Below are 26,296 nucleotides of genomic sequence, written 5' to 3'. Positions count from 1 at the left end.
CTTGTTTGGACAAGAAAGGTTTTTCATTTATTATAAAGAATAAATGTTGTTCAATTTATTTAAATGAAATGTTCTATTGTAGTGCACCTCTGATAAACGGACTCTATATTCTAGACTTTGAGAACCCTTTCTATAACATTAGTACCAAGAGGTTCAAGTCAAATGACATGAACCAAACCTATCTCTGGCACTGTCGCTTAGGTCATATAAATGACAAACGCTTATCTCAGCTCCATAAAGATGGTTTGCTGGACTCATTTGATTTTGAATCATATGAGACATGCGAGTCATGCATTCTAGACAAGATATCCAAGACTCCCTTTAGTGGAAACAGTGAGAGAACGACTGACTTGTTAGGTCTTATACATAGTGATGTATGTGGTCCTTTCAATGTCACTGCTAGAGGTGGTTATAGGTATTTCATTACATTTACTGATGACTTCAGTAGATATGGTTATGTGTACCTGATGACACATAAGTCAGACTCCTTTAAAAAGTTCAAAGAATTCAAGAATGAAGTACAAAACCAGCTTGGCAAAAGTATTAAGATACTTCGATCAGATCAAGGTGGTGAATACCTTAGCCATGAGTTTCGTGACTATCTAGCTGAGTGTGGGATTCTATCTCAACTCACTCCTCCTGGAACACCACAGTGGAATGGTGTATCTGAAAGGAGGAATCGTACCTTATTAGATATGGTACGATCTATGATGAGTCACACAGATCTTCCTATGTATCTTTGGGGCTATGCTCTAGACACAGCAGCCTTCATTCTCAACCGAATTCCATCTAAGGCTGTAATAAAGACCCCATATAGGATATGGACTGGGAGAGATGCCCAGGTGTCTTTTATGAGGATTTGGGGTTGTGAGGCTTACGTTCGACGTCAAGTCTCGGACAAACTAAGACTCAAATCCGATAAGTGCTATTTCATTGGATATCCCAAGGAAACGAAGGGATATTACTTCTACATTCCCAGTCAACACAAGGTAGTTGTGGCTAAGACTGGGGTATTTCTAGAAAGGGATTTTGTTTCTAGAAAGACTAGTGGGAGTACGTTCGATCTTGAAGAAGTTTAAGATGTGAACAATAGCACTGAAGCCTTGATGGAAGGTGAACTGGAACCACAAAGTGTTGTGGATGATGTTGTTCCACAAGGAGTTGAGGAACCACAACCAGTTCATGTAGACATACCTCTTCGCAGGTCTGATAGGGTACGTCGTCAGCCTGAGAGATACTCATTTCTCTTGTCTGACCATGATGACGTTATGCTCATAGAGGATGAGCCTACCTCCTATCAGGAAGCTGTGATAAGACCAGATTCCGAGAAATGGCTAGAGGCCATGAGATCCGAGATAGAATCCATGTACACTAACCAAGTATGGACTTTGGTTGATCCACCTGAAGGGGTCAAACCTATTGGGTGTAAGTGGGTCGGTCTTTAAGAGAAAGACTGACATGGATGGACTTATTTATGATCCAGCTAAAGGTTTCAAGCAAATTCATGGTATTGACTATGATGAAACCTTTTCTCCAGTAGCGATGTTTAAATCCATTCGAATCATGCTTGCTATTGCAGCGTACTACGATTATGAGATCTGACAGATGGATGTCAAAACTGTGTTTCTGAATGGAAACCTGCTCGAGGATGTGTACATGACACAACCTGAGGGTTTTGTAGATCCACAGCATACTGGCAGAGTATGCAAGCTGCATAGGTTCATTTATGGATTAAAGCAAGCTTCTCGGAGCTGGAATCTTCGATTCGATAATGCAATCAAACAGTTTAGTTTCATCAAGAATGAAGATGAACCTTGTGTCTACAAGAAGATTGTAGGAAACACAGTTGTCTTCCTTATATTGTATGTGGAGGGCATACTACTCATTGGGAATGACATCCCTTTGCTACAGTCTGTAAAGACTTGGCTAGGGACTTGTTTCTCAATGAAGGACTTAGGTGAAGCCACTCGCATTCTAGGCATACAGATCTATAGAGATAGATCTAAGAGGTTGCTTGGCCTAAGTCAGAATACATACATTGACAAGGTATTACTTCGATTTGCCATGCAAAACTCTAAGAAGGGATTTCTGCCGATGTCACATGGTATGAGTCATTCGAAGACTCAAAGTCCCTCTTCTATAGAGGAGAAAGATCGCATGGATCAGAACCCTTATGCTTCAACCATAGGATCTATCATGTACGCCATGCTATGTACTCGTCCTGATGTCTTGTATGCTTTGAGCATGACGAGCAGATACAGTCAGATTCAGATGAAAATCACTGGATAGCGGTCAAGAATATTCTTAAGTACTTGAGAAAGACTAAAGAATATTTCTTGATATATGGAGGCGATGATGAGCTAGCTGTAAAGGGTTACAGTGATGCCAGCTTCCAGACCGACCAGGATGATTATCGATCGCAGTCAGGGTTCGTGTTTTACATAAATGGTGGTGCTGTGAGCTAGAAGAGTTTGAAGCAGGACACAGTCGCTGATTCTACAACAGAGGCCGAGTATTTTGCTGCATCAGAAACAGCAAAGGAGGCAGTTTGGATCCGCAAGTTCATCACTGAACTTAGGGTGATTGCTAGCATCGCTGACCCTATTGAGCTCTATTGTGACAACAATGGAGCAATAGCACAGGCCAAGGAACCTCGCTCACACCAGTGGACCAAACACATACTACGACGCTTCCATCTCATTCGAGAGATCAACGATAGCGGAGATGTGAAGATTTGCAGAGTACCCACTGAGGCTAACATCGCAGATCCCTTGACCAAGGCTTTGGCACAGAGAAAGCATGATGGTTACACTAGGTCATTAGGCCTTAGAGCGTACACTGATTGGCACTAGTGCTAGTGGGAGATTGTTAGTTAGAACCCTAGAGCCAATCATTTGATGATTGTTGTATGGACTCATTGTATCATATTTTTGTATATAAATAAAGGCATTTGTTTATGATTATTTTGCTTACTTGTATTTGTGCCAAATAACTAAGTATAATAGCGTCCTTGAGTAGAAGGTTCTTACCTATATCAATCAATTAGTTGAATCGATAGTGAGATGATATAGGGAACACTACTCTTAATCATTCCTAGTCAAGTATTAACATTCAGGGACAATGTTAATGCGACGAGACTAGCATGTAGGTCAACTCGATGACTTGATCTCACAAGTCATGAATATGGAGATATCAAGTTGACACATGGGTATGCATTGGAGAATGTATACTGAATGACCCACCATGAGAAAGTATCATGGATCGTTATACGAGTGTCATATACTTTCTCATGTGGCTATTAGTATGACTACTAGTCCTTGGACCTGAAGTAACCATGGTTCCCTACATAAGGCGTTACGTACTTTGGCTTCGTCAAACGTCACCCGTAACTGGGTGGACTATAAAGGCGATTACTGGGTATGTAACAAATTATGCGGAGGGATGTGAGTGATGTAGATGGGATCTATCCCTCCTATATGACGGAAGTGACATCGATATTCTTGATAGAATGAGACCACGAAGTGCATGGCCATGCCCAAATGAGTCAATATGAGATATTGAGCTCATTTGATTGAGTGAGTCTACTTGGAGTTCAAGATTTAGATTGATTAGAGGATGACACTGTCTATGCCTCATATTGATCAATCTAGATGTCAAGGATAGAAGGGCACTTGTCATATATTGTGAAAAGTCACAATTAGTAGTCACAAGGTGATGTTGGATCTCAACATTCTTGTAACTTGGATAGTAATGATGTGTTGTTAGATACCGCTCATTACTTATGCTTCTAAATGGGTTTAGGAGCATTGCCAATGTTACAAGAACCTATAGGGTCACACACAAAGGGTAATTAGATGGAAATTAGGTTCATTTGATGAACCTAAAGGATTAGGTCCATGTGATGAACCAAATTGGATTAAGAGTAATCCAAATTGAGCTAATTGAGTTGGACTCAATTTGGTTCATGTGTTAAGTGAGTCTAATTTGGACTTAGACTCATTTAATTAATTTAATTCAATGAATAGAGATTCATTAAATTAAAATTGACTTGAACCAATGGTTAGATTAGATCAACCAAGGGAGAGAAGTGGTCAAGTTTGACTTGACTTGAGAGGAAGATGAAAGGTCAAGTTTGACTTGACCATTTGCCACCTCATTGGTGAGTTGGCATTAAGTGGCTAATGGTGATGTGCCACATCATCAAGGCTAGCACATGTGTGTGTCACCTCATGAGGGAGATCAAGAGCCTTGACTCTTGATATTCCATGGGGTTTAAAAGTCTCTCATGAAAGTGGTCGGCCACTTAATCATCTTGGGAGTTTTCATTTTGTTTTGAAACCTCCATCTTCTTTCTCAAGCTTTCTTCTCTCCCTCTCCTCCTCCTTGCCGACACCATCAAGGGTGCTAGCACATCCTAGTGGTTTCTCTCCATCTCTTTCTTGTGTGGATACACATAGAGGAGTATCTACTTTGATACTCTCGAGATCCGACGAATCTTGGACGAGCGGGATACGCGAAGGGCTTCGCTTCAAAGGTATACCCTCTGATCTTGTAGATCTAGGAGTAGAAAACATGTATATGAAATTTTAATACTTTGCACGGATCCGGTGGTATAGGTTTCGAGGTTTCCGCAATGCAAAAAGCGATTTTTGCGGCCCGAAAAACCCAACAAAAAGAAAGATTTTAATTTTTTTAAAATCTTTCCTTTTTTTGTAGTTATCTACAATGGTTAAAAGAGAAATTTTAATTTTGTTAAAAATTTTCCTTTTTTGTAACCAATCATTATAGGAATAAAAGGAAGATTTTGTTTAAAACAAAATTTTGTTATAATATTTCCTTTTATAGCTATTTACAATGGTTTAAAATAGAGATTTTAATTTTGTTAAAATCTTTCCTTTTTTATAACCATCTACAATAGCAAATAAAAGGAAATTTTATTAAAAACTTTCTTTATTAGCCGCTAGCAAAGATTATAAAAGAGGAGGGGATGCTCTTTAAAAAAATAACCTAAGGCTTCTCTTCTAATTTCTTGTGGCCGGCTCTTCCCTCTTTTCCCTTTCCTCTTCATAAGGTTGGAGAAGGACCTTCATCTTGTGGTCAGTTGCTTGGAGGAGAAGAAGAAAAAGGAGGAGGCCTCTTCACTTTGTATTCTTTGGTGGTCGAAAGCTTGGAAAAGAAGGAGAAGATCGGGTGTCTTCGTATTGGTAGATCGTCGCTGATCCGACGGTAAGAATGGGGGATCCACTTCCTGAAGGGTCTCAGCTTAAGGACAGATGGAGGGCTGACTAAGCGGTTAATGGCCGCGCCGAGCAGCTGAGTAGGTCCGAGCGGAACCAAAGATAACCCAGCCATGGGCTTGGGTTTCCGACGCCAAGGCGGGAGAACCGAATGGCCGAGCGGGGTGTCTTCCCGGCTGGGACCGAAGGGCCGAGCGGGTGGTCCGTTCGGCCAGGATAAGGGCGAGGGTACGAAGATTAGCCGAGCGGCCTATTCGTTCGGCTCGGGATATGGGATGTCAGCAGAGGCGTGTCTGATGATTAGGCCGTACACAAGTTTGCACGAGGGAGGATCTCGCCGTCACATCATGGAGAGGTTGACGTAGTAGCGGTATGGCCTTACGGACGTCTTTCTGATAGCCCCATACCTGGGCATGGTCCTTCTGACAGACTCATACCTGGGCATGGTCGAAAGCAGGTGATTGCTTTGATTGGCGCGCCCAGGCTCCTTCGAGAGGTCTATATAAGGTCTCCATTTCTTCACCGGAGGTACGCGGGTCTTCATTCTGCAGCCACCTTTTTCCTCTATTCCCTCGCCTAACTTAAGCGTCGGAGGGCCGTCGCCGAGACACCCCCCTCCCGGCTCGGTTTTGTTGCAGGTTCACCGGAGCACTCGAGGATCCAGCAAGAAGCGCCACACCCCCAGCTTCCGTTGACTCCTGGTTCGGACAGGATCAATTTGGCGCCGTCTGTGGGAACGCTCCTGCATCCGACTGGAAACAATGGATGAGGCTGGACGACAACACACGGTGGCGCTTTCGACGGAAGAACTCGAAGCTCTGGTCGAGATAAGGGCCGCCAAACTTGTGGAGCAAAAACAGAAAGCAGCCGCCGAGCGGCCGGAGCAACAAGCAACATCTGCGTCGGGTGGCCGAGCAGAAGCACCTCAAGCCACCGTTGCATTCCATCGGGCCTTATTTCGCACCCCTGAAGTCGTACCAGCTCGGAGAGATAGAGGATCTTCTTCAGACGAAATGCCTAGGCGAGACGACAGAAAGGGGAAAGCTCCCCGAGTGGACTCATCTCCCGAGCGGATCAATCGCCAATTTTCGGAGGCTATTCTACGAGACCCTCTACCCAAGCACTACGTGCCCCCGACGATCGGCGAGTACAACGGAACAACGGACCCGGATGATCATCTGGGTAAATTTGATAACACAGCTACGCTCCATCAATATACAGATGGTGTAAAGTGCCGAGTCTTTCTTACCACTCTTTCTGGATCGGCTCAACGGTGGTTTCGGAGGCTGCTGGACGGATACATCACAAGCTTTAAGGACTTCCGAACGGCATTCCTCCACCACTTCGCCAGCAGTCGGCGTTATCAGAAGACAAGTGTCAGCTTGTTCGCCATCAAACAGGAAGCCCGCGAATCTCTCCGAGCCTACATTCAGCGATTCAACACTGTGGCCATGGACATTCCAACAACCACCTCGGAGACCATGATGAATGCCTTCACACAGGGTCTAGTGGATGGGGATTTTTTCCGATCACTCATTCGGAAACCGCCCCGAGATTACGATCATATGCTATACCGAGCCAATGAATACATCAACGTGGAGGAAGCGCAAGCGGCCAGGAAAAAAGAAATGGCAACCGAGCGGGCTCCTCCTGCCGAGCGGAGACCCTTCGCCGCTCATCAATCGCCGAAAGGACCAAGAGCTGAAGCAATCCGCTCCCCTCGTATGAGGTCCCAAGTGCAAGAAGTAGCTGTCGCTCGGAGCAAGCCCAAGAAGAAATGGACCCCTATGTTCTGCTCCTTCCACCGGACGGATACGCACAACACGAGGGATTGTCGAAGTCTTCCCTTCGTGGCTAATCCCGTTCCCAGGAATGCCGAACGACGGTCTCCTTCCATCGACAGGAGATAAAGGACCCATGAAGCCGACCGGACCCGCACCGAGAGACGACATCAACAGACGCCCGATCGGCACCGCTCTCCAAGACAGGAGAGTCGTCGAGCGTCCAGAGAACGGTCCCGACCGTCCGCTCGGGAAGAGGAAAATAGGAGCAATACTTCTCGGGGCGAGATCAACATTATTGCTGGTGGGCCGACCGGCGGAGACTCCAACCGAGCCAGAAAGGCGGGTGTCCGGCAGCTCCAGATCCACGCAGTCGGTTGCAGCCAAGAGCGGGCAAGTGGACCGGAAATCACTTTCGGGCCTGGGGACTTAGAAGGCGTTGAAGTGCCCCACGACGACGCTCTGCTCGTTAAAGCGGTAATAGCAAATTACACTATTCACCGCATATTTGTTGACACAGGGAGCTCGGTCAACATTATATTCAAGAAGGCGTTCGATCAGCTGCAAATTGATCGAGCCGAGCTGCTGCCCATGACAACGCCGCTCTACGGGTTTACGGGTAACGAAGTGCAGCCGGTCGGACAGATCCGACTGGCTACCTCGCTGGGAGAAGAGCCGCTCAGGAGGACTAGGACGATAAACTTCGTGGTGGTCGACTCTCCTTCGTCCTACAACGTCATTTTGGGACGACCGGCGCTCAGCGAATTCCGAGCAGTCGTCTCAACCTTCCATCAGAAGATCAAGTTCCCCGTGGAGGACAAAGTGGGAGAAGTACGGGGAGATCAGCTAGCAGCTCGGCGATGATCCGAGCAGAAGCCTGTTCCGCTCGGAAGGCGCCCCGGATCGAGGTACACGCCATAACCGAGAAACCTCCTGCTTTAATTTATGATGAAAAGGAGGAGGTTCAGATCCATCCAACCCGATCGGAGGCCACGACTTTTATCGCCTCTGATCTGGAGGAGGAGCAGAAGGCGGAGCTGATCCAATGCCTCCAACGAAATCATGATGTCTTCGTCTGGTCGACACATGAATTGCCGGAATCTCGCCGAGCATAGCGCAGCATGAGTTGCATGTCCGATCGGACGCTCGGCCGATAAAGCAGAGAAAACGAGCGGAAGTAGAGAAACTTCTGGAGGCTGGCCACATACGCGAGGTGCAGTTCCCGAGCTGGCTGGCTAACGTAGTATTAGTCTCCAAGCCGGGCGGCAAGTGGAGAGTCTGCATCGACTTTAGGGACTTAAACAAAGCATGCCCCAAAGATTTTTATCCCCTGCCCCGGATAGATCAGCTGGTGGACTCTACGGCCGGCTGCGAGTTAATATGTATGCTCGACGCCTACCAAGGCTATCATCAAGTGCCGCTCGCCCGTGAAGATCAAGAAAAAGTCAGCTTCGTGACTGCCGATGGCACATATTGCTATAATGTGATGCCGTTCGGATTGAAGAATGTCGGGGCCACCTATCAATGCTTGATGAACAAGGTGTTCAGGGAGCAGATCGGGCGGAATTTGGAAGTCTATGTGGACGACATTCTTATCAAATCCGTCCGAGCGACCGATCTCTTCAAGGACATGGAAGAAACCTTCCGAACGCTACGCAAATATGGAGTCAAGCTAAATCCCCAGAAGTGCCTGTTCGGAGCAAAAGGAGGGCGTTTCTTGGGGTACATAGTGACCGAGCGGGGAATCGAGGCAAATCCCAGCAAGGTGAAAGCTCTACAAGACATGCCGCCTCCCAGAAATACAAGGGAAGTGCAGCGGTTGACCGGTCGGATAACTGCTTTGTCCAGATTCATCTCCAAAACCGCCGATCGAAGCCTACCATTCTTCAAGATCCTGCGCAAGGCTACTAAGTTCCAGTGGGATGAAGAATGTGACCGAGCATTCGGAGAATTGAAAACATATCTTAACTCTTTGCCTGTACTTGCCAAGCCGATCGGGGGTGAGTCACTTTATATTTATCTGTCATCAACCGAGCATGCTGTAGGCTCGGCACTTGTGAGGGCGGCGAAGAGCAGCCGGTGTATTTTCTGAGCCACATTTTAAAAGATGCTGAATCTCGAGAAGTTGGCCTTTGCTTTGGTTCTAGCCGCTCGGCGCCTTCGACCATATTTCTTGGCTCACACCATCATTGTCCGGACGAACAGTCCACTAGGAAGAGTACTGTTGAATCCAGAAGCGTCCGGACGGCTCATCAAGTGGACGACAGAACTAAGTGAATTTGACATCCAATACCAGCCCCGCTTGGCGATCAAAGCGCAATCCTTGGCTGATTTTGTGACCGAAGTGCAAAGGCCAGAGCCGGAAGCTATGTGGAGAATATATATGGATGGGTCTTCCACTCAGCTCGGAAGTGGGATTGGAATATTGTTGTTCTCACCTCAAGAAGAAAAGATGCACCTATCCGTCCGGCTGGATTACAAAGCAACCAACAATGAAGCGGAGTATGAGGCCCTCATAGCCGGATTGCAGGCAGCACGGCATGTAGGAGCCGGTCGGGTGACACTTTATTCGGATTCACAGTTGGCCGCTCAGCAACTTTCTGGCACCTTTGAAATCAACAGCGTTCGGCTTAGACTCTATGCTGAGGCCTTTGAAAAACTCAAAGCTACTTTCCGAGAGGTTCTTATTCGGAAGATTCCCCGAACGGAGAACCAAGCCGCCGATGAGTTGGCCAAACTAGCAAGTTCTATAACGCCGGTCATTGTACCAAGGCCAATTGAACAAGTATCTTTGGTGGCACACGTTGACCGGATGGAAGGCCTCATGTTTCCGGACGACTGGAGGACTCCCATCACAGAGTTTTTGCGTTTGGGCGTCACACCGGCCGATCGGGAAGAAACCCAGCTGCTCAGGAGGAGGGCCGGTCGGTTCACACTCATCGGCGATCAGCTCTACAAGAAGGCTTTCTCTCGCCCGCTGTTGAAGTGTGTGAGCTCGGAAGACTCGGCTTACATCCTCCAAGAGGTACATCAAGGATCTTGCGGAGGACATCCGGGCGGACGGTCACTAGCTAAGAAGATCCTGCTAGCGGGATACTTTTGGCCGACCTTACAAATAGACGCCGCTCGGACAGTATCTACATGCCTTTCATGCCAGAAGTATCACAACTTCTCCCACCGACCGGCAGAGGAGATGAAAGTATCAACCGTTTCATGTCCGTTCGATCAATGGGGAATGGATATTGTGGGTCCATTTCCGATGGCGACCGGGCAGAGGAAATTTTTGCTGGTGGCGGTCGATTATTTTTCCAAGTGGGTGGAGGCCGAACCGTTAGCCAGGATCACCGAGCAGATGGTCAAAAAATTCATCTGGCAACACATCATCTGTAGGTTCGGTATCCCTCGCCGATTGGTTTCCGACAATGGGCGGCAATTCACAGGGAAGGTGCTAGAAGATTGGTGCAAAAGCTACGGCATCGAGCAACACTTCACGTCCGTGGCTTACCCCCAAAGCAACGGTCAAGCCGAAGTAGCCAATCGGGAAATTCTCCGTATTCTGCGCGCTCGGCTCGACCACGTGGGAGGAAGTTGGCCGGATGAAGTGCCGGGCGTTTTGTGGGTCATGCGAACGACTCCTAAGGAAGGAACGGGCGTCACACCTTTTCATCTGGTGTACGGCGGTGAAGCGGTCATTCCGGTTGAAGTCGGCGTCGAGTCCGTCCGGGTCCAATGTTACGATGAAGACAACGTCGAGCGAAGGAACAGGGAGCTGGATTTGGTTGACGAGGAGCGAGCCAAGGCATCCGTTCGGCTGATGGCATACCGTCAGCGGATGAAGCAAAACTACAACCGGTGCGTCATTCCCAGATCATTCCAGGTCGGCGACCTGGTCTGGAAGAAAGTCAAGCCGGTCGGCGACGTCGGCAAGCTTGAAGCTCCGTGGGCAGGTCCCTTCAAAATCATCAAAAAGCTCCGCTCGGGCGCGTATTATTTGGAGGATGAGGACGGTCGGCAGTTAGATAGACCGTGGAGCGCGAACCACCTCCAGCCTTACCGGGCGGGGTGAAAGGTGTATCAATATAAATCATCCTGTGTACTTTTTTCGACTGAATACTTAAAATGCAGAAATGAAGAATCAAGAGAACAAATATATAAGGCATCATCAACAAGAATTGAAGGCCCCGTACCATTCGGACGGAGGTAAATTATCCGAGCCGAAATGCTCGACCGAGCAGACCCTGAGCCGTTCAGCCAGGAGTACTTTCTCCAAGCTAGGAGAAAGGTGCGCTAAATATAAATTTATATACTTTTTGGTCGCCTATATACTTGTGATGCAGGGAGCAAAAAGATGAAAACACATTGAGCATTCTCCGCTGAACGGCGTACCGTTCAGCAGGGGCATATGGAGTATTCGAGCCAAGCGTTCAAATAGCGAAGGCCCCCGAGCCGATCGGCCAGGAGGAGTATGCATTTAGATTCGTAAGCAAATGACCCGTGCCGTTCGGATGGGCATAAAAACTGTTCAAGCACGGGATAAGTTATGAAGGTCAAGGTCGCTCGACCTGGTAAGGAGTTAGCCTTGAAGGCCGTCTAGCCCAGACGTTAAACCGTAGAGTCACGCCGATCGGCTATAAATATCCATGCCGTCGAGCTCCGACGTTAAAGATCGAGAGACGAGCCGGCGTCTATAAACGTCCGAGCATAAGGTCGACGAGCCCCGTCGTTAAAGATCGAGAGCCACGCCGATCGGCTATAAATATCCGCGTCGTCGAGCTCCGACGTTAAAGATCGAGAGACGAGCCGGCGTCTATAAACGTCCGAGCGGAAGGTCGACGAGCCCCGTCGTTAAAGATCGAGAGCCGCGCCGATCGGCTATAAATATCCGCCCCGAGCCTCGACGTTAAAGATCGAGACGAGCCGACGCTCATAAACATCCAAGCGGAAGGTCGACGAGCCCGTCGTTAAAGATCGAGCCGCGCCGATCGGCTATAAATATCGCGCGCCGAGCTCGGCGTTAAAGATCGAGACGCAGTCGGCTATAAACGTCCGGCGGAAGGTCGGCGAGCCCGTCGTTAAAGATCGAGAGCCGCGATCGGCTATAAATATCCGCGCCGTCGAGCTCGACGTTAAAGATCGAGACGAGCCGGCGTCTATAAACGCCCGAGCGGAAGGTCGACGAGCCCGTCGTTAAAGATCGAGAGCCGCCGATCGGCTATAAATATCCGCGTCGAGCTCCGGCGTTAAGATCGAGAGACGAGGCGCCTATAAACGTCCGAGCGGAAGGTCGACGAGCCCCGTCGTTAAAGATCGAGAGCCGCGCCGATCGACTATAAATATCCGCGCCGTCGAGCTCCGACGTTAAAGATCGAGAGACGAGCCGGCGTCTATAAACGTCCGAGCGGAAGGTCGATGAGCCCCGTCGTTAAAGATCGAGAGCCGCGTCGATCGGCTATAAATATCCGCGCCGTCGAGCTCCGACGTTAAAGATCGAGTGTCGAACCCGCGGCTGTGAACTTCTTGGACGGAACTAAGGACGCCAAATAACGAGCGTTCGCAAGTACTAAATTGATTAAGGCCGATCGGCCATCAGTTTGTCAATACTTCGCATTCGCTGAACGCAAACAGTATAGCCAAGCGCTAAACGATTTTGAGGAAAACGAGCCAATCGATTAACCTGATCGGTCGTTTAGTGAGAAACACGTGGGGCCTAATTGATTCTACGAATGAGCATCAAACAGAATAAAAAGGGGCAATGAAGGGCAAACAAAAATACAAGTAAAGGAACACATTTATGCCGAACGGCACATACAAAAGTTTTACATTCGCAAAGCGGATAAATACAGAAAGTACTTAAAAGAACTCGCCTCACTCCGGGTCCTCAAAATTAAAAAAGGCGTCCGGGATATCATCTATCATGGCCGCCAGGTCGGAGGCGGGAATGTGCATTCCCGCAGGAAGGTGGCCACCCTTCTTCAAGTACGCCATGGTGACCTTGACCGCCTCGGCGAAAGTTGAGGAGACGTTGCCGCCGAATTTTGCGCCGAACCGCTCCGAGCGGAGGTATTCTTGGCGCGCTGCTGCTAGGCGACTCGACTCTCCCTCCTTATATTGTCTGAGCGCCGCCCGAGAGGCAATCAGTGAATCTTGAAGAACTTTCTGGTCCACCTCCGCTTTGGTGCGTTCAGCAGAGCGCTCATCCCGTTCGGCAGCCAGTTGTGCCTCCAGCTTTTTAGATTGCTGATCTAGGGCTCGGACTTCAACTTTCATCTTATCCAGATCAGCAATCGCCCGCCTCTTCCGGCTACTAGCACGATTCACGTCCCCGTCGCGCTTCTTCACTAAGTCTTCGAGTCGGGCCACCTCTGTAGCCAGGTCGGCGGCCTTCTTCTGTTCGGCCTCGAGGGCTTGTTTCTCCCGCTCGGCCGAAGGACCTCCCGATACTTGGAGTTTTTCCAGGAGATCCTCCAGCTCGGCTAGCCGATGGCTAGTAGCGATTTGCTCAGCCCAACGCTATAAGGGAAATAATAAAATTAAGAGCCAAACGATAGCACGGCACAGGAAGAAAAATGAACGTACCTGAGTGGCCTGCTGCATGTTGTTATCGCCGAGCTGCTTGGGCGTCATGAGGGCCACCTGAATCTGGGCATCCTCGAAGAGCTTGGCGAGCGGACCCGTCAGGGTTATTTCATGAATGGGGCTTGATGGCCGATCGGCAGATAATAAATATTCCTCTGAAGGAAATCGGAGGGTCGTCTTGATGGTCGGGTGGCCGGCCGGCCCTTTCTCGGCCGCAGTCGCCTGGCCCGAGGACTCCCCTATGGTTGAAGTCTCGCCCAACCGTCGTAAGCGACGACGAGTCCGCGGAGGAGAACCAGAGTGTTGTGCGATGGGAGAGGCCACGGGGGTGCCGATCTGCGACTCCGTGCGATCGGGCGAGGCAATCTCGATCGGCACCCGTGGTTCGCCCTCTTTGGTCGGCGGAAGGCTGGAATCTCTTCGACGTTTCCGCCGAACTCCCGGTGGTGAATCCCCGGTCTGGGGGATTCCCAGCTCGGCTGGAGCAGAAGAAACAGGATCCGCCTCGACCTCCGTTGAAGCGGCTTGGGCAACTTCTGTTTCAGGGGCAGACTGCGCCCCCCCCTCTCCTGCATCCGCCGGGCGGCTGGGGATGAGACCCCGCTTGGCGAGTTCTTTTTTGGTGGCCGCCTCAATTTCCACGGCCTTCAATTTCAGATGATCGGTAGCCTTGGAGCGCCACATGACTTCAGCTGCAGCAAAAGAAATTAAAATCAGTTAGACAAAAAAGGTGAAAGAAGTAAAGAGTCCTTACCCATGCGGTAGGGGAGGTTGGCCCGAACGGGAGATAATCCAAAAATATACAACACCCCCTTGAGAAGCAACTGGTCGATTTTGTACCGTTGACCGGACAACCAGTTTGCCGCATGGGTTGGGTCGGCACAGCGGTCTGCCATTTGGTTCTAAATGCTGGCCGCTCGGGAAGTCGTATATAGAAGAAGAACTCCTTCCAGTGCTTGTTGGAGGTCGGCATATTATCAAAAAATTTGAAGTCTATTCTACTTTGGAAAATAAAAGTGCCCAACTAGGATTGTTTGGGGTAGAAGAAATAGTGGAATATCTTGGGGTCGAGTGGGATACTGTGCAGCTTAAAGAGGACGACCACCCCGCTCAGCAGCCTAAAGGAATTCGGCACAAGTTGGCCGAGCGGGATGCAGAAATAATTACAAACTTCTAAAATAAAGGGATGGGTAGGAAATCTAAGGCCGCCCTGGAATTGGTCTAGAAAAAAACAAACGGTACCGATCGGAGGGTCATGGGGCCGGTCGGTCGGGTCGGCTATAACTATTTCATGGTCATCAGGAATCCCGTACGTCCGAACAAGGCGCCGAGCGCCCTCTTCATCAAATCGACTCTCCATGGTCAGATACCAAGGGCCATGAACATCAACAGCGGGTTCGGAGGAGCTTGCCATCTCGGAGAAGCAAAAAGATAGCAAGAAACCGAAGGAATGGGAACGAAAGAGGCAAAACGAGTTGGGAAGACCTTGTAAACGAAGGGAGAAGACTCACTGAGAAGGAAACGGGCGGAAAGGATCACCGGTGGGATGGTAGCCGCCGAAAAACAGGTACTGGATCGTCGGAGGTCGCAGCAGAAGAAGAGGCAGAAGGACAACGCGCAAGCAAGCATGCGGCGAAGGAAGGAGACGGAGGCTTTATACGGCCGAGGCCGGTCGGCCTCCGCCGTCGGATGCAGGTCACGAGAGACGAGGTCATCATCTAACCGTCCATTTCAAAGTAATCGACGTCCCATCGTACGGATCATCACCGCCACGCAAGAAGAGCCACGTGGCGCTCTGTCACCAAGCGCAATTAATGCGCCCATACCGCGCATGCTTCGGCTTAATGGAGAGGATTTGCATGATTTTCGAGAAGATTTAGACAAGCAAACATCCACGTTGAGCGACAAGACAACCAAAACGAAGAGCCGAGCGGCTGAATTTGGCATAAGGGCCGAACGGCTCAAGGGATATTATAAGCGACGGTAAGGCGACGACCGCCCGCTCGGACACATAGTCCAGTCAGTCGGACTCACTGCCTCCTTCGACTAGACTTGAAGGGAAGGCAAGTGATCCGGCGGTAAGAATGGGGGATCCACTTCCTGAAGGGTCTCAGCTTGAGGACAGATGGAGGGCTGACTAAGCGGTTAATGGCCGCGCCGAGCAGCTGAGTAGGTCCGAGCGGAACCAAAGATAACCCAGCCATGGGCTTGGGTTTCCGACGCCAAGGCGGGAGAACCGAATGGCCGAGCGGGGCATTTTCCCGGCTGGGACCGAAGGGCCGAGCGGGTGGTCCGTTCGGCCAGGATAAGGGCGAGGGTACGAAGATTAGCCGAGTGGCCTATTCGTTCGGCTCGGGATATGGGATGTCAGCAGAGGCGTGTCTGATGATTAGGCCGTACACAAGTTTGCACGAGGGAGGATCTCGCCGTCACATCATGGAGAGGTTGACGTAGTAGCGGTATGGCCTTACGGACGTCTTTCTGATAGCCCCATACCTGGGCATGGTCCTTCTGACAGACCCATACCTGGGCATGGTCGAAAGCAGGTGATTGCTTTGATTGGCGCGCCCAGGCTCCTTCGAGAGGTCTATATAAGGTCTTCATTTCTTCACCGGAGGTACGCGGGTCTTCATTCTGCAGCCACCTTCTTCCTCTATTCCCTCGCCTAACTTAAGCGTCGGAGGGCCGTCGCCGGGACACCCCCCCTCCCGGCTCGGTTTTGTTGCAGGTTCACCGGAGCACTCGAGGATCCAGCAAGAAGCGCCACACCCCCAGCTTCCGTTGACTCCTGGTTCGGACAGGATCAGTCGCCCACACGACGTCCAAGAAGAGGAGAGGAATACAGCAGAAGATCAAGAGGTCTTTAGCTACAAAGAAAGGTACAACTAGTTCTTTATTCCGCTGCGAACTAGTTTAGTTTTTCTTTGTATGGATCCTGAAATACCAACACAAGAGGCTAGCGATTTTGTGTTTCGATTTTGTGCTTCGATTTTGTGTTTCGATCTTGTGTTTCGATTGAGGTCTCTTTAGTTAAACCTAGGGTTTACTGTGAGGAATTTAAATATTCAATGTCTTTGAAAGGCTTTGTATAGGAAGTGGTGGATGATCTCATGACCAAGAAGGCCGAGTGTCTCGCCAATGACCTGGAAGTCAATCCTTGAAATAGATATTTAATCAACTTATGTAATATGGTTTAACTTCTGAAGAACACATAAGTTGAATTGGAGTAAAAATGTTAAGTTTCGTTTCCAATCCAAGTTTAACTTATAAAGAACACATATTTTGAACTTGGAATAAAAATGTTAAGTTTCGTTTCCAATCTAAGTTTAAGAACACATGGGTTGCTAGGAAAAGTTCTGTGCTTGTACAAATTTTTGTACAGGGGAAACAGAACGGAATTCCTAGTAGCACCCAACAGATGGGATAGTTAACACGTGAGAGTCTAAATAGGTAAATGTGGACCAAATACTTAACATGTGGAAGACCGAGTAGGTTGACAAGGAAAAAATACTTAGTACTTAAGACATGGAACGTTAGGAAAAGTGATAAAGTTCTAGCGATGAGGAGTCCTTAGGCATGGAAGACTAGAAAGCGAGAAGGCTTATTTGCATGACAACTCTCCCAAAGGCATGGAAAGCATCTTGGCATGAAGATAAGCTCTCATTAGTAGAGTCAAGTGCAATTATACTTGGGGCACAAGACTAGACTTATAAAGCAAATTCAAAATTATAAGTAATTAAGGTACCAAGAACAATCGTCAAGTGAAAGAGTCTTTTACTCGACTGGTATATGAGTCAAGTAGGTAGTCAACTTAGGGCTAATTCATGGGTATAGGTGTACTGATACTTCAAATCAATTGACTCGACACTACATAGAAATGAAAATGAACAGAATGTTTGTATTCAAGGATCAGTCAAATAGTCAATCAACTAAAGTCAAGGCAGATGACTGGATGTAATGGTCAATTGATTGATGAGCAATTGAAAATGAAAAAGAGCTATTAATCTAACAACAATGGCCTGCAATGGCTAGATATCTACAGGTCAGTCGACAAATGTATTTATTATGGTGCAGCCAGGTTAACAAAATCAAATTAGCAGTTAAAGGATAGATATCTATAGTTAGTCAACTTAAGTATCTATTATGGGGCAGCAAGTTAACAAAATCAAGTTGGCAATTGACTGATTTATGATTTAGTTGACTAATTGCAACTTGGAAAAACATATAAAAAGGAGAAAAAACCTGAGCATATATATGGGGTCTTGTAGACCTAATATATAAGATTACTGAAGTGTTTTATTTTTTTTTTCATAAGCTCAATATTCGTGTTCCCATGTGTAATTGATTTCCTTCTATTTACTCAATCTTAAATCCTTTTATAAGAAATGTAATAGGTTTCTCGAACTCTAGTTGTTTGCCAAGGAGAAAATATAGTGGACTTCAAGAGATAATCCATTAATAGATCATAGGTACAATTTTGGTTGTTTGTTCTTATCTATTTGTTGTATATTTGTTTGTTTTCCGTTGCACTAAACTTCATTATAGAAATAAGCATGAAGCAAAGTGATAGGCTATTTTGGAAACTTCATTATCTATTCACCCCACCCCCGTCTCTCTCAATCCAACACAGTGGAATTTTGGAAATTTTCGAGTGCCCTTTGTCCACCTTTATAACCCTCTAAGTGGCCATGGCTAAACACCAATATTTGTTCTATAATTTTTGCGGCTTACTTAAGCCACCAGTCAAAGTTGAATGACAAGATTAACTGTTGTCTCCAATTGACCCTTTGTCCATTCAATTGACTCAAAACTAACCAAGTTGAATCAAAGTCACGTTAGAATTGCTTTGAGCAAGATCTTCTTTAAACAATCTTTTTTTTTTAATTTATAACGAGCAAGATCTTCTTTAAACAATCTTTTTTTTTTTAAATTTATAACTCAACCAATTAATCAATTGACTGTTCAGTCGACTAAGCCCATATTGAAACCAAACAGAAACATTCTCTTCATAGCTAATTAGACCTTAGTTGACTCCTAGTTGACTTAACTCATTAATTGTCTAAAACATTAACTATAACCTTAAAACACTTTTTCTTTTACTTTTTTGAATCTTATGCCTCCATAAGAATCTACTTAACACTCACAACTCACTTAAGAACTTACCATCGTTAGCTTGACTTCCCCGACAAGGTCATCTCTTATTAGGTTACTTGTTCTTCAAATGCATTGAGCTTCCCTCCAATGTCTCCATGCTTCACCAATGTAGTACGCCTTCTTCTAACTGTCATTAACATTGCCACCTCAATGCTTGTTGTTTTATGGTCCCTCAAATGTCTCATTCCATCCTTCTCCAATCTTCAGTGAATCTCAAGCTATCAACCTATAAAAACTTCATGTGAATCTTGCTATGTTCATGCACTACTTAACTCCTTCGTCAAACACATTAAACAATATGATACAAGGGGACCACTTAGGGTAAGAATGCACTAACACAAACTTATAAGTAATCCCAAACCTTCTAAAGGGAAGGCTAGTAGAATTCCTTTTAGAATATCAAATTTTATAGGTAATTTAAATGTCCTAAAGGGTTATTCCGACTTCCCCAGAGTCCCCGGTAGCACAACCGAGACAGCGACGGGTTCTCTGTCCTGCGGGGATGGAGCGACAGAAGTATTGAGAATCCAAGATAAGGTCACGGCGAGACGAGCCGTTTATCATTACGATAGGTGTCAAGTGGAAGCATTCACTTATCTTATTTTTTTTAAGTTCTAATTTTCTTGATTGTCATCCTTCAATTAATTCTATAGTTGAGTTAAACTCAAGGTATTTTTTTTTGGAGGAGATACTTTATTGTCTTTCACTTATTGGGATATTTAATGTTGTATTAATCTTATTCTACATTTTTATTTCCATATAAAGTAGGTATTCTAAATTAGGCGGTTGATGTTCTTAGTAGAAGACACTATTTGCCTATCAATGTAGGTGAAATTGAAGTGGCCAAATAATTAATTTGGCGAAATTTGAAAAGTATATCAAGATTATCCTTTTCAACAATTTTTGCACTAATATGACTTTCTTTTAAGTAGTAATCTCTATCATGTATTCCTAATTGTTCACTATGTGAATTTGTTATTGAAGAAGCATATGAAGAGAGACTTAATGGATCTTTTGGTGAAGATAAAAATTTTACATTATCACAAGAACATAATTATTGACCATTTTTACCTAAAGATGTCCTATAATAAGAGATTCCATATTTTCCAGATTGCTAATCCACATTGAAAGGTAGAATGATTCAAATATGGCAGTTGATGATCATTTTTCTAAAATGAATCATTTCATAAGTTTCGTTATTTTTCATTAAGTCAATCTTGGTTTCAAAAAGATGGTCAAATTGCAATGATTTTTAAAGCCCTATTACATCGAACAAAGATTCTAAATTAGTAGTCATTTTTGTCATACATTATCCAGGCGACATGGTACCTTACTTCAATGTAGTTCTTCTCATCATCCTCAAACTAATGGATAAATAGTAACAACCAATCAAATTTTTAAAAATCTCTTAAAGAGTTTACTTGGTAAGAATCTATGCCAATGATACTTGTTTTTAACTCATGCTAAATTTTCTAACAATGTCTTTAAGTAAACAAGTTTCTTTGAAATTATGTTTGGTCATAATCTACTAATTCTATTTATTTAAATCCTCTTCGTATTATTCAAAATTTTAGTTGTGATCTCAAAGAAACAACAAAGATCATCTAGAAATTACATGAGCATACTTGAGCAAGGTCATGAATGCATCATCAAGAAAAATGAATAAAAATGATCCTAATAAACACCAGAAGCTGGCTTCAAAAATTGAGACAGTTTAAATTCATCTTTTCAAAGAACTTTTTCTTTAAGGTTGTTAAGGAAACTCAAGACTAGAGTAAATAGATCATTTAAAGTTCCTTTTCTATTATCTTGCATCAAACTTTTTTTCATCACTCAACTATTTGATCATAGTGTTCAGCATGACAATTGGACAAATCCGTCGAACAGCTAGACTAAACTACTTCATGATAATTAGAACATTGGAAAGAGACACCACACAAAATATGAGACATGCAAATATTCTTATTGTTGTACTTTAAGATTTTCTTTTATTATCATAGGGACATGAGTATTTAGGTTGTATGGGCATAAATTTTATCAACTCTTTTTCTTTTTCAAAATTTGCAAAAGTGATTTTTTATATAATTTCAATTATGATGTTATGAATGAATACATTAGCATACTCTTTCAATATTCATTGTGAATATACAAAATATTGAAAAGAGCACAATATAGGAGTGAAGTGTGCCTGATGACCTGCTATGGTGATAATTGCTAGTCGTTTATTTGTAATGTGTCTCAGACAACTTCAATGGAATCTCTTCATAGGCACTTTGTTTTGTTTGACATATTAATGAAATCATACATTATTAAAGGCTCTTTGAGAATAGATTAACAGGTTTTAATTTATTATGATCAAGGAGGAAATTTAGCGGATGAGGTGCTTGTTAACATGAGGTTGGTGACGGGATGCTAACAATGGGTAGGGCTTACAAGAGCATCCAAGGCCCTCCTCCTTTCAAGGAAGATGGTACTCTCATACTTGTTTTAGTGTCAAGTTTAGAGGTTTAGTTCCAAAGGAAGGTGTTGAGTTGGGATCGAAGGCCAAGAGGCATTCTTGTTCTTATGATGACGTTGTGGCCTTTAACAATGACCTTATTATTCAACATAGACCCTCAAGCTTCACTATCTTGCGCAAGGTCATCTAGCGACTGAATGTCAAAATATTATCATTTTCTATCAATGCTCAAAGCATGGTCATAGAGCAAGCCTCTATACCATGGAACTTTTAATGCATGTCTCAGAGTGTCGACCCTAAACCCAAAATCCTGAGATCAAGTGACATTTTGGTGTGGCTCAATAGATGGTCAAGATATGGCATCATTGCCATTGAGGACAAACAAATGCTAATCTCTTGCTCATTGATTCTACACGAACAAGTTGGTGGAAGAGGGCTTTATAGGGTCCCTAGATCACTATGTTGGGGTTTCACTATAATGTTTGGTTGACTCTTTTGTTAGGGTGAAACTCAAAGTAATATTGACTTTTGGCCGTTAGCTATAACTAATGAACATTTTGGTCAATGGGTGAGGATATCTCCTTGAATAGGAGAATCATAATAGTGATAGTTTTCTATCTATTTACTTAGAAATCTAGTTCATGTTGTTGATAGTGAGATTCATTTATCAGTGGGAGGATTGTGATTTAAAATCTCAATATGACTAGTGTCATTCTCTTCTCTAGAAGATCATCGAGCTCTTGTTCCACACTTGGAATATCACCTTATGATGACATCTTTGAGTGATGTTGTAAAAGATTCAACCGAGAGATTAGTAGGGAGTAGAACAATAATTTACATTTTTGTAAAAGGCTTTAGATATAAGTTCTAACATTGAAGGAAAGTTTTTTTTTTTTTTTTTTTTGGGAGGGGGGGGATTTCATAGCTCAGTCTCATCAGTGTTAATCTTAAAGGTACTAGCTACTTACTATTGAAGCAAAGGATCTCATAGATAATATTAATTATATCTAGTGATCTCAGGCAATTCTAATCAACCATAATATTGGTTATTAGCAAAGTTTCAAATGTTGAACCATATCATAGTTTCAGTCTCCGATCAGAATGATAAAATTTTAGTGTCATACCATGTCGTACTGGTATAAAATTTTGAGACTTATTATATATGATATATAGTTATTCAATTTTGTTTTGGAATACCTAAACAAGGAAGAAGTAGCGATGGTGACTTTTTCACCATCGCGCAACATCTCACAACTTCAACTTTGCACCACCACCCTCTATGAACTGTCTCCACTCACCTTCCTCCATGACTTCACCTCTCTTCTCGTTTGTGATTCCATCTATTAGCTCCATCCCCCAAATGAATTATTGGGTCAACATAGGTGGTGCCACCCAACATGGCCATTTACCACCACGGTTCTTGGTTCTAATGTTGGCGGGGGTTAAGCCAAGTAATCAATTGTGTTTGTATCTCTTCATTAAAACATTTTGTTGATGGATGTTTTATACCAAGCATTACTCCATGGTTAGGCCAAGGACCTTAATAGGAGTTGCTCTAAGTCTTGGTTCTATATGTAAATGATACCTTGCTGTTCTCAAGAGCAAATCCCTTTACAGTATTATTATACTACAAGCTTTCATTATCTTAACTTTGAGGATGGCTTTAGTTTGGATTTTTTTGATACCCTGTCCAACAACTATCCCATCTTATCTCAGTTTTCAGCTTTGTTCCAATAAGCCTTGTCAGAGATTTTTAGGATGGTCTTATCACTAAAGTATCTTGAGGATTGGACCCTTGGTAGGAAGTACCCTAGTGAGCATTGTTCTTATATCTTACATGACCGATTATCTAGCCCCAGTGTCTCTTCTTCTTGTTCAGGTTAGAGATTATCCGGACAATCCTAGGGGATCTTTTTGGCACCATAGGCAATGCTTGGTTCAATGTCTAGCATCTTGGAGTTCTGTTTGTTGGCCAACTTTGATGAGCGAACTTAATCCATCTACGTAAATGGTGGTTGTTGTATTTGACTTGTACATGTAACCTCTGATGAAATGGAGTCCCAAGAACTTATTTTGTAGACAGATAATGGTCATTTGGCAATTTTTTCAAATCAACATTAAAGTTGAAGCTCCAGAAATTCACATGATAGTGTGATGGGGTTACCGTTGACAAGGCAACATTTGGTTTCATCTCGTGCGATTGGTGTGAAGAATTCAAGTGCGTGCGTGAGCTGTGTTTTCTACTACTCATATTCTACTCGTTCTTTGAGTTTCACAAAAGTCAAGTGGGTGAACTTTTACATTTGTCTCATTTAAATAAGCTAAAAATTGGTTAGATCCTGCTCTGCCTAACGTGAAATGTATTAGCTAAAAAAGTTCTTGAATCTCTTGCTTGCTCAACAAGGTTAGACAGGACGGTAATGGACTTGTTAAGTACGAATACACGTACGTACCTCATAATGATCGACGAGTTCTTGGAAGTAGGCGTAGACCTTTTGACAGGTATCGGGCGTCCACACGAACTCGTCGGTGGGATCGAGAAGGAGGGTGAGCTTGTCCATCTGCGTCTGGTCGAAGGCATGAGTAACGGGATCAATGTAGGCAGCGTATATCCTCACATGGCGGGTACAGCAGCTCAGCCACTGCCCTCCGTACTCTCTGCTCATGTTCTTGCTCTTCGCCATTGACTGCGGCGGCGATGGCTGCTGCTGCTGCACCCTTGCTCCTCCCCCTTGCTGCTGCTGCTGCTTCCCCGGCAACTTTCCTTCGCTTAGTGTTTGACTTTGCTGTTCTCGTTCCTGTTTCAGCTGCTGTTGCTGCTGGGCTCTTATAGAGCATGCTTTCTTCCTCCCCCGTGCTTCGCCATATGCTGACAATCTCTGGATGGAGAAGCCACTTGGAGCAAGAAAAGCAGTGGTAGCCATAAACACTCTTTAATTTCGTCTGCGGAAGCTTGTTCCTCTTTCGAATTTTATTCATTTTCATCTTCAGTTCCACTCGTTGCCTCAGCCTCAGCCTCAGCCTCAGCCCTGCATCCCTAAATTAATGGATAAGATTTTAGCCATTTAAGACACTGTAAACCGATTAGCTTTATTTTTTCTGCTTTATCTCTTAGATTTCAATACCACTGTAGATTATAGGGACATTTTCTAACCTCGGCGGTTTAAAGTTAATTTTACTTAATTAATAAAAGTAAAAGATAAATATTTTATTTTAGGAGTTGCTTATCATAAAATAGATTAATTAGTGAATCAAAAATTAATATAAAATAGAAATTTAAGTGATGAAAACTTTTTTAAAAAAAATTATTTTATTTTGAATTAAATTATAATCAAATGTAATTAAAATAAATAGGAGCATAATTATTAATCTAAATAAACGAAAAGGGAATATTGTTTGAAAAACTTGAGGATGCAAGAGGTAAATATGACATCAATGTTGGTGCCCACAGACCTATCCTAGTCGGTTGGAAAGATGATTGGTGCATATATATCCATTTTTTTAATCCATATTCAAATCCTTGGACCGATTAATTTCGGAGACAGACGACTCTCCTTCCTAGTTTAACACGCACGGTAATTCGCCCGTAGTCGATATCCACTGAAAGGTATGTCCTTGCCCTGGTTGAGTTTCAAACGTTATACCCTGTGAATCCATTAAATGTTGTATTGCTTCATCGTAACGGAGATATCCAACCTAAACAGAATCATAAATTCGTCATCTTAGCAGTCTCTCAATGTAAGATCTGCTCTTCTATTTTTACCTTTCAGAATAAACGTTACTTTTTCAATTCTATTTTATATATATATATATTATCTACTATTCAATTTAGAGATTTATTCTAAACTTGTTTCGATTGATAGAACATAATTTAGAACAAAACGGAGCTGGGAGGGAGTCTAGAGCTTCTAGATATTGGTACAATATTCCCTAGGTCAAGGTTGACCTTGTTGACTGAGCTTGAATTGACTCAAGCTCGAGGCTTGATGTTTGAGTTTCGATATTTGACAATACATATAGACAACACATGGAGATTGCAGGTGCAATTGTTCATGTGGGAAGATTGTGAAGGAGAGTCAAGTAGGCCAAGGTTGACTGGATACTTGACTGGAAAGTCCTAGTGAGTGAAGCTAAGCAGAAGGAAAGTCATGGTGAGTGAAGTCAGACAGAAGGAAAGTCCTAGTGAGTGAAGCTAGACAGATGGAAAGTTCTGGTGAGTGAAGCCAGGCATATGAGAAGTCCTAGTGAGTGAAGTTAGGCAAAAGGAAAGTCCTAGTGAGTGAAGCTAGGCAGATGGAAAGTCCTGGTGAGTGAAGTCAGGCAGATGAGAAGTCCTAGTGAGTGAAGCTAGGCAGAAGGAAAGTCCTAGTGAGTGAAGCTAGGCAGATGGAAAGTCCTGGTGAGTGAAGTCAGGCAGATGAGAAGTCCTAGTGAGTGAAGCTAGGCAGATGGAAAGTCCTAGTGAGTGAAGCTGGGCAGAAGGAAAGTCCTAGTGAGTGAAGCTAGGCAGAAGGAAAGTCCTAGTAAGTGAAGCTAGGTAGATGGAAAGTCCTGGTGAGTGAAGTCAGGCAGATGAGAAGTCCTAGTGAATGAAACTAGGCAGATGGAAAGTCCTAGTGAGTGAAGATAGACAGAAGGAAAGTCCTGGTGAGTGAGACCAGGCAGATGGAAAGTCCTAGTGAGTGAGGCTAGGAAGAAGGGAAGTCCTGGTGAGTGAAGTCAGGCATGGAAAATCCAGGTGGATCAAGGCTGATCGGACACCTGGTGGAGAAAAGTCCAAGTGGGTCAAGGATGACTGGACACTTGGCACGAGGAGAAAAGTCCAAGTGGGTCAAAGGTATTGACCGGACACTTGGTGAGGAAGTCCTGGTAGGTCAAGTGTCACCGGATGCTAGGCATGATGTACCAACAGGTCATGGTTGACCGGATGATGGTTTGGAGGACTTTGGACTTGGTTTTGGGCAAAAACCATGAATTGAATCGATCAGCCGATCGATTGGCTCATGCCCAATCGATCGGCCGATCGATTAGGTGAGTCCCCACGATAAGCTTCCTCCTAATCGATCAGTAGATCGATTGGGAGAATCGTC

General features: G+C 44.8%; 1 protein-coding gene across 1 annotated transcript in view; it reads right to left on the bottom strand.

Moving 5' to 3' along the window:
• LOC122022298 (NAD(P)H-quinone oxidoreductase subunit M, chloroplastic-like) overlaps positions 1 to 24,225 on the bottom strand; it is a 44,467-nt gene extending 20,242 nt beyond the window's left edge. The window contains exon 1 of the mRNA XM_042580255.1: positions 23,660 to 24,225. Coding sequence (XP_042436189.1) covers positions 23,660 to 24,130 — 471 coding nt within the window. The 5' untranslated portion in view covers positions 24,131 to 24,225. The remainder of the gene's footprint in view (positions 1 to 23,659) is intronic.
• Between the last annotated feature and the right edge of the window lie 2,071 nt (positions 24,226 to 26,296).

This window comes from Zingiber officinale, chromosome 9B, assembly GCF_018446385.1.
Source record: "Zingiber officinale cultivar Zhangliang chromosome 9B, Zo_v1.1, whole genome shotgun sequence".
In the NCBI taxonomy this organism is placed as follows: Eukaryota; Viridiplantae; Streptophyta; class Magnoliopsida; order Zingiberales; family Zingiberaceae; genus Zingiber; species Zingiber officinale.
The sequence above is the reverse complement of the archived record's forward strand: the minus strand, read 5'-3'. Positions and strand labels throughout refer to the sequence as shown.